This window comes from Bombus flavifrons, chromosome 1 (assembly GCF_040668555.2).
Source record: "Bombus flavifrons isolate JBK064 chromosome 1, iyBomFlav1_principal, whole genome shotgun sequence".
In the NCBI taxonomy this organism is placed as follows: Eukaryota; Metazoa; Arthropoda; class Insecta; order Hymenoptera; family Apidae; genus Bombus; species Bombus flavifrons.
In genome coordinates, this window is record NC_138442.1 from 4,682,473 (window position 1) to 4,692,983 (window position 10,511).

At 34.4% G+C, this 10,511-nt stretch overlaps 2 protein-coding genes across 6 annotated transcripts; one reads left to right on the forward strand and one right to left on the reverse strand.

Moving 5' to 3' along the window:
- Positions 1–300: 300 nt before the first annotated feature.
- Positions 301–7,816, reverse strand: Chro (chromodomain-containing protein chromator). 4 transcript variants are annotated; one of them, XM_069118708.1, is made up of 11 exons: positions 7,714–7,816; positions 6,242–6,340; positions 5,679–5,821; positions 5,346–5,586; positions 5,107–5,270; positions 4,909–5,039; positions 4,590–4,799; positions 4,410–4,492; positions 3,228–4,301; positions 1,971–3,140; positions 301–1,865 (listed from the first exon to the last, which is right to left on the reverse strand). In XM_069118708.1, exons 2-11 carry the CDS (start codon positions 6,294–6,296, stop codon positions 1,768–1,770), a joined length of 3,369 nt encoding a protein of 1,122 aa, XP_068974809.1. In that variant the 5' UTR covers positions 6,297–6,340; positions 7,714–7,816; the 3' UTR covers positions 301–1,767. The 4 variants fall into 4 exon arrangements, with proteins under 4 accessions (XP_068974809.1, XP_068974786.1, XP_068974794.1 ...); XM_069118685.1 differs by having other exon boundaries at positions 1,971–4,301; XM_069118693.1 differs by lacking the exon at positions 7,714–7,816 and adding an exon at positions 7,395–7,552 and having other exon boundaries at positions 1,971–4,301.
- Positions 7,641–10,337, forward strand: Ssl1 (general transcription factor IIH subunit 2 Ssl1). 2 transcript variants are annotated; one of them, XM_069119095.1, is made up of 9 exons: positions 7,641–7,780; positions 7,902–8,088; positions 8,601–8,669; positions 8,743–8,944; positions 9,028–9,156; positions 9,227–9,400; positions 9,477–9,733; positions 9,810–10,059; positions 10,149–10,337. In XM_069119095.1, the coding sequence occupies exons 3-9, from the start codon at positions 8,611–8,613 to the stop codon at positions 10,278–10,280; spliced, it is 1,203 nt and encodes a 400-aa protein (XP_068975196.1). In that variant the 5' UTR covers positions 7,641–7,780; positions 7,902–8,088; positions 8,601–8,610; the 3' UTR covers positions 10,281–10,337. The 2 variants fall into 2 exon arrangements, with proteins under 2 accessions (XP_068975196.1, XP_068975186.1); XM_069119085.1 differs by lacking the exons at positions 7,641–7,780; positions 7,902–8,088 and adding an exon at positions 8,108–8,510.
- The last annotated feature ends 174 nt before the right edge of the window (positions 10,338–10,511 follow it).

Here is a 10,511-nt window from a genome sequence, read left to right on the forward strand (position 1 = left end):
TCTCGTTACATGCAGTTCTTCCTCTTTTTATTTTATTGCAAGAGCAGACTGCTTATAATTAAACGCTTGAATCTAGTTTAACCCTATTATAATTAATTATTATTTACGTTGACGAAAAAACGTCTGATTTCATTTGACATAGTCGCGATACAATTACAATAAGGTACACTTATTTATATTTATCGTAAATTGTATTTCGTAAATACAAAGAATTCGTGTATCTTTCTTTGCTTTCTAAACCCATATACATACACATACATATGTATAATTATTTCAACACGCATAAACATTATATGCACGTCATTGTTTTTCTTTCTCTGTTACATATATGACATTATAGATTACGCTTTGTACAGTCTATTAAATAAACAAGCGAGAGAGATCTCACAGATTCTCAACGTTGCCTATTTCTATAATACGTTCAACGAGACCTCCACCATCGTTCACACAAGTATTAATTCTTCGTCTTAAGATATAAAAAATTGGTACACTTTCGTTCTTGTTGTCAAAAGCACAATAGGGCAGGAAGCGATTAGCGTGTTTCGAAAAGCATCGTAGTTATTCAACAGATATTTTGGACATTAATTGTACGTGTGTAATTATGTATCGAGCAACCTGAAAAGGAATGGGAGCTTGATAATAATGAGACGCGCATGATATTGCATTAAACAACACTGTATTTTTCTGTCCTCTTTTCATCTTCTTTCTTTTGTTTTAAAAGCCTTATAGATTTAAAAATTATGTGTTTATTTCCTTTTATAAGAGTGCACTTATTTTAATCTATTAAGAGTAAGCATACACAGTCCTTAACGCAAAAAAAGAAAAGAAATGAATTTTTGCGCTCGCGTAAATAATTTACAATGCACGAATTTAAATATTATTACGAATATTCGCGTTAGAATAGTATGATTTTAGAAATCAAAGAGTATTAAATTATAATTTATATGGATCTTGTGGTGAAGAAAGGTATATGTATTAGCACAGAGTCAAACTAGGTTCAAGTTTTATGTAAAAAATCATCGCGATAGAATTAGTCGAAATATTCGATTTTTTTCTCTCGCTTTTCCGTTTCAACAATATATTTACATTCTGAAATGCCGATTTGTCCTTTGATAATTACAAATAAATTCCTCGTGATTTTTCTCTAAAACCTGACCAAATATATCGTGCTATATAAGCTTGGACTTTGTATGCGGGGGAATAAAGGTCTTTATTAAAAGCCTATTATTGTGTGGAAAATATAAAACCCCAGATTATACTTCACTATCCTACAAATACAATGCTTAGTTCAAACGTGTAATGGATTTTCCTCAAAGATGCAATATGTTTTCCTTTCGCGTTTACTCTCTCTCGCTCTTTCTCTCTCTCTCTCTCTCTCGCTCTCTCTTCACATTTATAAATTAAACGAATAAAAATTAAGATTCCAGCGGATTTGGGACACTGAAATATGAATTTCTAAAACATAATTATTTATCCATTAATCTATTATTCTAGATTTCTGTGTAATTACGATCCTGTTATTATTTTTCCCTTTTCTTCTTTTTACAATATACCAGCTATATGTGTTTTCTGTTATTTTTCTTTCACATTGTATCTGTTTTCAGCTGGAAAAATTGTGAATAATTTCATTGCAATTGTACGAAGTAAATGTTCTTACATATATACAACCCACGATCATCCCTTAAGCGTACAACTTCCATTGTAAATTGTATAGTTCGATGCATAATCGTTTATTCATTCCGCATGATATTAATGTTAAGTGTTTCTTCACTTGCCGAGTCCGAGCGCAGCATACTGTTCTTCCGTCACTTCTGTCATCATTAGATTTCCGTCAGGTAAGAGTAAGACTACTCTTCTAGTTCCACCTAACATAATAATGCAATTAAATTTTAATAATATGTCCCTTTACTTTAGTTTTCACTAAAGTTTAAATTTAAGTTTGAAACGAATGTTTAAATTCGGTACATTACCTGGAGTAGGTTCTTCCGCTTGTACGACTTGAGCTACAACTTGGCCATGGCCATCGCCATCTTCTTGTCCCTCCGTCACATCCGCCGTATTCGTGTTGTCCATGATAGACATTACCATTGGATTTTCAGTAGGTTCTGTACCACCTTCCTTTACATAGAACTGCGAAGCCAGATTTACTTGATCAGGTATTAATTGAGCTACAGCTTCCGCCACAGCGTGATCTAACGTTAAAACAGAGCCTTCGTCTCCTTGTTGCTCTGTGGTAACATATACACATTGTTGCTCGCCATCAGCATCTCGAGTTACCAATAATGTCTGACCATCCTCAGCTTGACCAGCCACTTGATAAACAACACCATCCTCTCCAGTTATTGTTACCAAGTTTGATGTATCTTCGGTTACCTTCCTCTCTTCCGATATTTTTTCTTCAGTTTTTACATCGGTAGACGCGATTGCTATTGTGTTAGTCGAGGTAACAGTGGCTGTGGTTAATCCTGCTGCAATAGAAGATTCACTGGTTGGTGTCGCTTCTGTTAACGGTGTTGTCGTAGTTGTGGCTGGTGTGGCCACGGCAGGAGCTGTATCATCCAAACAAGGAAGATCCGGTGCAGGAACAGATACATTCGTCAAATTGATTTGCGCTGGCTCGCTGGTCTGAACGATCGTTCCTGTCGTTCCACCGGGACTCATTTCGACTCTCATTATTCCACCACCCTCTGTAAGAGAATCAAGAGAAGGTAGAACCAATTCTGTGGTGGTGGTTGTAGCGGAGACGTCTATACTCTCTGATGTAGTTGCAGTGGTTTTAATGGTGGACAACGGAGTTCCCGTAGATTCAAGTTCAGGTTCTGGTTCAGCCGGTTGTTCGACGGGTTCACCATCTGGTCCAATGATACGGCCCGTCAATGGACAAAGAGTAAACGGCCTAGGTGGACTATCAGGCTCCGTAGTGGCAATGGTATCAGCTTCAGGAGGTGGAAGCTCCGGTTCAACATCGCTGCTACTCTCTTCGGAGCCTACCTCGTGGAACTCCATATGAAGTCCATCACCTTCCGCCAATTTACTTTCTTTCAGTTTGTTTCCTGGAGTGGTCGTCGCTGGTGTTTCAGCCAATTTCCCTCTGCCTCGACCGGCGGTAACACGAGCAGCTGCTAGGAGGCCGCGGCCACCTGGTTTAATGATACCCGCTGCTTCTTGAGCTTTCCTTTTTGCCATTAATAACTTTTGTTGCGGAGATAATAATGACTGTGGCTTACCAACTGGTGTTTTTGGAGACTGTTTAGCCTGTTGCACTGGACTAGTTCCAGACTTTACCACTTGCTTCGGCTGTGGGCTAAGCACCGTAAACTTTGGTCTAACTTGAGTAACATTTCCAGGACTCACCGAGTTACTTTGCGTAGTTACAGCCGTCGTACGTTTTTGTAGTACCTGGCGTGTTTGCTGAGACTGAACTTGTTTCGGGGCTGGCGCCCTAACAGGTGTGCGAATTGTTGACCCGATTCCAAGTACGCTAGTTGGTGTCGTCGCACGCAGTGGAGGTCTGGGTAACAAAGGTCGACCGTCCGCACTGCGTTGGCCTGTAACAGGTCCAGGACGTATTCCTGTACTTATTCTTGGCTGCAAAGTTATGGGAGCCGGCACCGCGGTCACGACATGTATCTGCGGTAACTGTGTCGGATCTGGTTTCGGCTGGATCTTTATAGGCTCTGTTTTCTGTATACCTCCTGCTTTACTCGTAACAGGCTTAGAAACTACTTTCATCTGGGTTACTACTTGACCACCATCCATTTTAGAAACCACTTTTACCGGTGTTACAGAATTCGATTGCGATGCGGATATTACTTGCTTCCTTACTACGTTAGTATTATCTCGATTTTGAACCATCAAAACACCTTGTGTGGTTGGCGAACCTTTTACAGCCAATTTTCCGCTAGGGGACGAGTCCAACTTGATAATGCCATCTTTCCGTGACATTACGTAAACGCCGGATGTTAAATTTGGCATTTGCTTCGGGTCAACTTTAACAACTCCTTTGGCATTCGCAACTAAGACTGGTGGTTGGTTAGATTTTGCTCCTTCGGGAGATTGAAGTCCCAATGAAGTCGCAAGATCTGTAGACGAACCACTTGCTCTGTTAGACCCGTTTGATTGAGCATTAGCACGATTAAATGCCCGTTGAATCATATCACTTCGACCCAACAATTTTTCTTCCTCTGACTCTCCAGTCCAGTCTTCGTCACTACCTGTGTCACCTTTAGTTCGTTTGGCAGCGCTGCTGCCACCATCCTCGGAATCACTCTCGGAATAATCCATCTTTCTTTTCCCTAATACTAAACAAATTTCGGAATCTTAATATGTTTCTAACATTTGTAGTGTATATACAATTCTTATGAAAAGTACCGGTCACTAATATAAACTATATTATAAAATACACATACGGTCGTTGTCTTCGTCCTTCATGGAACCGCACCACTGCTTCACTTGATCCATTGCTTTTGATTTACTTGATCGCATAGGTCGTCTACATACAGAAAATTTGTAATTTGAAGTGTTATTTTACAAATATAGAGAACACACTGAAAATTGTAGAAACTGTAGGCAAAAAATAATTGCCTTACCCTACTTGACCTGCGGTACTTGGTCCAGGTTTAGCTTCAGCTTTTATAATTGTTTTTTGTGTAGGATGAGCACCTCGACCTGCTGCCTTAGCAGTAGCCTGCTGTTGAGCTGCTTTCAATTCCTTTTTTTTAGCAAGATTTCTTTCAAATTCTTCTAATAAATGTTTACACGTAGCTACATGCTCAGCAGGCTCCCATCTATTATGCTCACTGTAATTATTCGCATATTTTTATCACCGAATATTTTTAATATCTTTCGTAATTTATCGTATTATCCTCCTATCTAAAAATGTACAGTTATATTATAAATTGAACTTACTGTCCAAAACCTTCCCATTTTAATAGATATTCCGAACATCTTTTTTTCGGGTTAAATCGTTTCGCTAATATTTTTTCTACTACGTACTCTTCATCGCTTGAGTCGTCATCACCAGCTTTATTTGATTTGGTCTATGATAATGAATAAATTATTAGCTTTTTACATACGTTAAAGTTATTAAAATGTAACGAAGCTGACCTTGAGTTTTATTGTCGGTCTCAATTTTGGTTTTTCTTTCTTTTCTACTTCCTCGAAAGATTCATTACTTTTTTGATTCTTTGTCTCCGAAGTTTTATTATCTTTTTTACTATCGTCTTCCGGTTGTCCGTTTCTAATTACTTTACGGACTACTATCGGTTTTCCTATAATAGTACAGAATACCTTAAGTGCATTGATCATTTAAATCAGAATAAAATTATTGCTTTTTTTATATGCACCTTCTGCATTAGTAGTTATTTGATTTTGCCTTGGTACATCTTGCATTTTTGCATTACTAATTTTCGTAAATGTTTGTATAGTTTTCCCAGCTGCAATCCACGAATCTCTTATGTGTGTATCCATTTTGCACCATTTTTGATACAGTTTCCATGAATTTGTTGAGTCCCTATCTGAACTTTCCTGTTGGATTTGTGAATCTTTCCATAAAAGGAAAGCCCATACTTGTGCTTTTTGCTCATTCTACGAAAAGTTAAAATAAGATAGTGATATTCTTATTCCAGTGTTATTTCTCAATGCCATCATGATTTAATAGTGATGTAAGGGTTACTAACATTACTATTTTCACGAAAATGTGAAATTTGGGTGCAAGCGCCTTCTTTTGTACGATGCTCTTGGAATTCTTCAATAAAATGAAAAACTGAATGGCACTGTCCACACACAAGAACATCTAATCTTCCCATTTCTTCTTGTGCAGCTAATAACATAATAACATTTATTATTTTATGTTTGTAAACATGTTATGTTGTGTTATGTTATGTTATAAAATACATCTTCAAATGAAGTTACTTTTTATATTTTGGTCAATATGCCAGGACTCTCACTTTTATGTATCAGTGATTATTAACTTTTTATACTCATATAAATTATCTGTTATGAAACTGTTCAAAAGAATACATGTCTACAGCTTTCAAATTTTAATAAATTTGATCTAACTATAATAAATTTAATTTGTTTAATATTTTATGTAATAATACACTTTGTTAAGAGTTTAAAATTATATTATTCATTTTTAATAAACTTATATATTTATGTAATAGTTGTGTTTATAGCAGTAAAATAAACAAAGGCTTGTTGTTTACATAGCATATTACTAATGATAAATTGTAAATATTACCTTTAATTGCAGTAGGATTACTACTAATGGCCGAAGGGCCATCGCCACCCTCCATTTTGTTCAATAATGTATTTAAGTTTCTATCCACAAGCTTCTTTTCTAAAAAAAATAACATTTTCTTTTAAATTCTACTGAGACTGTCAACTGACAACTTTACTCATATTATACAAAGGCATATAAGGCAAAACAAGTAATCAATGACAATACATTAATAACAGATTAATTCAATTATTCAATAATTCTTTGAACATTATATTATAAATTTTAAATTCACAGTTCAGTTACTACATACTAACATGAACATATATTATCTCTTCTCTACAAGTGAACTAAAATTTCAATGATAAGATCCATATTTTAGATTAATTAACTAATTAGTAGGTAAAAGAAAATAAAAATTAATTACACCAAAATATATATTGTGACAAATAATATCTATCCTCTGTATAATAAATAGACTTTGGGCCTTTATGCATTTTTAAATTTTTATAAATATAATTAAAGACATGAAATTTAAATAAAAGTTTGTTGCACCTATCAGATATTATATCAAATATTATTTTCGACATTTTGCACCCTTAAATGTATTTTTGTATTTTAAAACTTCCATAAATACATAAAAATATACAATCTAATATAAATATTATGTAGCACTTATAACGTGTATTAATTAGCAAATGCATCGATGAACCTTTACAAATAAATTTTTTAACAATTTATATAATAAATTCGTTGAATAAACCTATTTTCTTTAAACAAACAGTGTAAAAACATTATTAGGTCGCTTCTGTAGCATATCCTAAGTAAAAGAAAAAAAACCGTAACATTCGGAGTTCGAAGTTTCGCGGGTGTCAGAAAAATTTATACGCAACATGCCGGTGGAAATCGAACTGCGAACATTTTTTAACAAGACACCACTGCCGTTGTTACGGCTAATTCGATGATCCACTCAACACACACTGCTATGTACAATAATTCCCTGAATTAGTCTCGCACGATTCGAAGCGTTATCACGAAGAAATATCTTACGGCGGGGTCTTTTTTATTTAAACTAAATGAATTCCCGCATAAATGGTAAGACGTCGAGAGGCACACAGCATGGAGTCATTGTAAACGCGGCCAGTGGCGTAAGTTACCAACGAATAAAACTCACAAATAAATTTGTTCTTGAAATAGTAACCGGTTTACTGTGAAAGATATATACGATATAAACGATTATACTAAATGCTGACAACACGAGCGTTCAGAATTCACGGGAACATTTAGAAACGATTCCATCGCCGCTGCCGCCGCCGCCACAGACTCGTCCTCTGTCTATCATGAGCAAGCCGATGCTCGTCAAGATGGCTCTCGTCACGAAAACTCTCCCCGACTATTCACTTCCTGTCTACCCATGAATATTTTTTGAACACACTTAATGCCCATTGCCGATTTCAATCCGATCAAGTGTTAAACCAATGATAACAACTTACACCCGGTAAACCGTGGAAAAATTAGATCTTCCTGATCTGGAAATAATTGCTGTTGCTGCACGAGATGGTATGAAAACAGTGATCGCGTCTGACGACAGTGGCGCCATGGCGCTTGCCCGCCACGGCAACAGCTCACCTTTTTGGCGGGAAAATGTTATTCGTTAATTTTCCTTTATCTTCTTTTGCAGGAGATACTTCATCTATAATTATATATTTTATGCTTGAAATATTATACTCGAGTGAGATTATGAGAAAAAAAAGAAATTGTTTATGGAGAAGGGAGTTTGTTTTATAGGGTCCGTTGTCTAATTCAAATATGCCGCTTTTCTTCGACAAACTCATCTATGTTCCGGCATTGGATCGAGTATAGAAAAGGCAAGTTTATGTTAATTGATGTCAAGATTTGGTAAATAGTCATTGGTTATTACCGATTTATGAATTCTATATGCGATTAATTGTTCTTTAATTTAATTATAAATTAAAACTTAATGCGCTAGAGCATTTTATTTATGTTTGATATGTTTCTTTCAATTTATGAGCAATTTAAAAAATAAATTAATTCTTGTATTAAACCGGACGAAAGTTGTATGCTGTATGAAGATTTTTTGTAAAAATTTATTATATTGTTTTGAGAATTTCTTTCCTTCAACTGTAATTTTATGTTGTTAATATTTGCCAAGTATTAAGAGACACGTTAATCTTTTCAATCATACCATTGACATATAAGTTTTAATGTCAGCGACAATATAAACAACATTAACCTTATTTCTTCGAAAAATTGAATACAATCGTCTAAAGTAAGCATTGTTCCAAATTTATTGGAAAGAAAGTTTGGAATATAATTTCTTAATTAAACGAATTGAATTTGATTGTGGTATTTATTTCAGAAATTAAAAAATGGCTGATGAAGAAGAGGAGAAAGAGTATAGATGGGAGACTGGTTATGAAAAGACATGGTATTCATATTTTTTAAAGTACTTTAATGAGTTATTATATACAATTATTATATATAAATAATTTTTTATACAGGGAAGCAATCAAAGAAGATGATCATGGATTGTTGGAAGCATCAGTTGCAGATATTATTCATAATGCCAAAAGAAAACGTCAAATGGAAAAGAAGGTTGGTGCCAGATTAGGGATGATGAGGCACCTTTATGTAATTCTTGATGCTTCTGAATCAATGTCGCTTCAAGATTTGAAACCAACTCGTTTTCTATGTTCTTTAAAGGTACCTATTGATACCTTTATACTATATTTGATACTATATAATTATATATGTCATTATATTTTGTTATAAATTAATTTTTTTAGCTTCTAGAAGATTTTATTGAAGAATTCTTTTATCAAAATCCTATAAGTCAGTTAGGAGTAATTATTACAAGGAATAAGAGAGCAGAAAAAGTAAGCGAATTAGCTGGAAATTCTAAAAAACATGTGAAGGTAAATTTTTTTAGAGCATTGTTTAGATTTTTATTTTGATCTATAAGTACGTATTTTTATATATTTGTAGGAAGTACAAAACATGCAACAAATTGCACCAGTAGGTGAACCTTCATTGCAAAACTCCATAGAGCTAGCTTTGAAGTCATTACGTCTCCTACCATCACATGCTAGCAAAGAAATACTTATAATAGTAGGAGCACTTACAACATGTGATCCAGGAGATATCAATGAAACTATACAAGTATGTATTGTAAATTGTAAGATGTACTATGTAACACAAATTATACTAGAATGTTACATGTTAATTTTGGTTATAGAACATGAAGACAGATTCTGTCAGGTGCAGTGTGATAGGTTTGGCTGCTGAACTATATATTTGTAAAAGAATGGCAACAGCAACTGGTGGAGAGCATGGCGTTGCATTGGATGATAAACATTACAAGGAACAGTTAAATATGCACATAGATCCTCCTCCAGCTGCAACTAGGTTAGATGCTGCTCTTGTAAAAATGGGTTTCCCTCATCATGCATTACATTCTTCTGCAAATGATTCAGCTATGGCAGTTTGCATGTGGTAAATAATTTTTTAATTGTTAATTCATAAATAAAATGTTCTTTTAAAGGGAAGAAAATATCTTTTTCTTTTACAGTCATGCAGAAAGTTCAGATGAATCTGTTAAACTTCTTAGTACAGGATATCTCTGTCCTCAGTGTTTAAGCAAACATTGTGAACTTCCAGTAGAATGCAGAGCATGTGGATTAACATTGGTGTCTGCTCCACATTTAGCACGGTCCTATCATTATTTATTCCCTGTTGAATCTTTTAAGGAAGTTGTATTCAGTGGAATTCCTTCAACTTGTTATGGTTGTCAGAAGATATTGTCTCAAAAAGATAAGAAGGTATAATCAATGCAACACAACATGCTTTAATAAGAACAATATATAAATATAATTTGCAAAATATAAACTAGAACTGTATCTTTTTCCAGGTATACATTTGTAATAAATGTAATGAAACATTTTGTTTAGACTGTGAAATATTTATTCATGAATCTTTACATACATGTCCTGGCTGTGCTACCAATCCAGATACATATCAAAAGTCCACAGATAGAAATTAATTTATTCAATGTATATAAAATAAAATGAATTACTTAAAGCGAAGTATTTTAATAGAATATTGAACTTAAGACCAGTTTTATAAGCAATAAATTTTTATAATGTAGGACTGGTTCATGATGCACGTATAAAAAATATTTCTTCTTATTAAAGAGGAATGAATCAATGAAAAGACAATAATAACATTAATGGAAGTTCGTTTCATTTTTTTCTTTATATTAACCACTACCTGT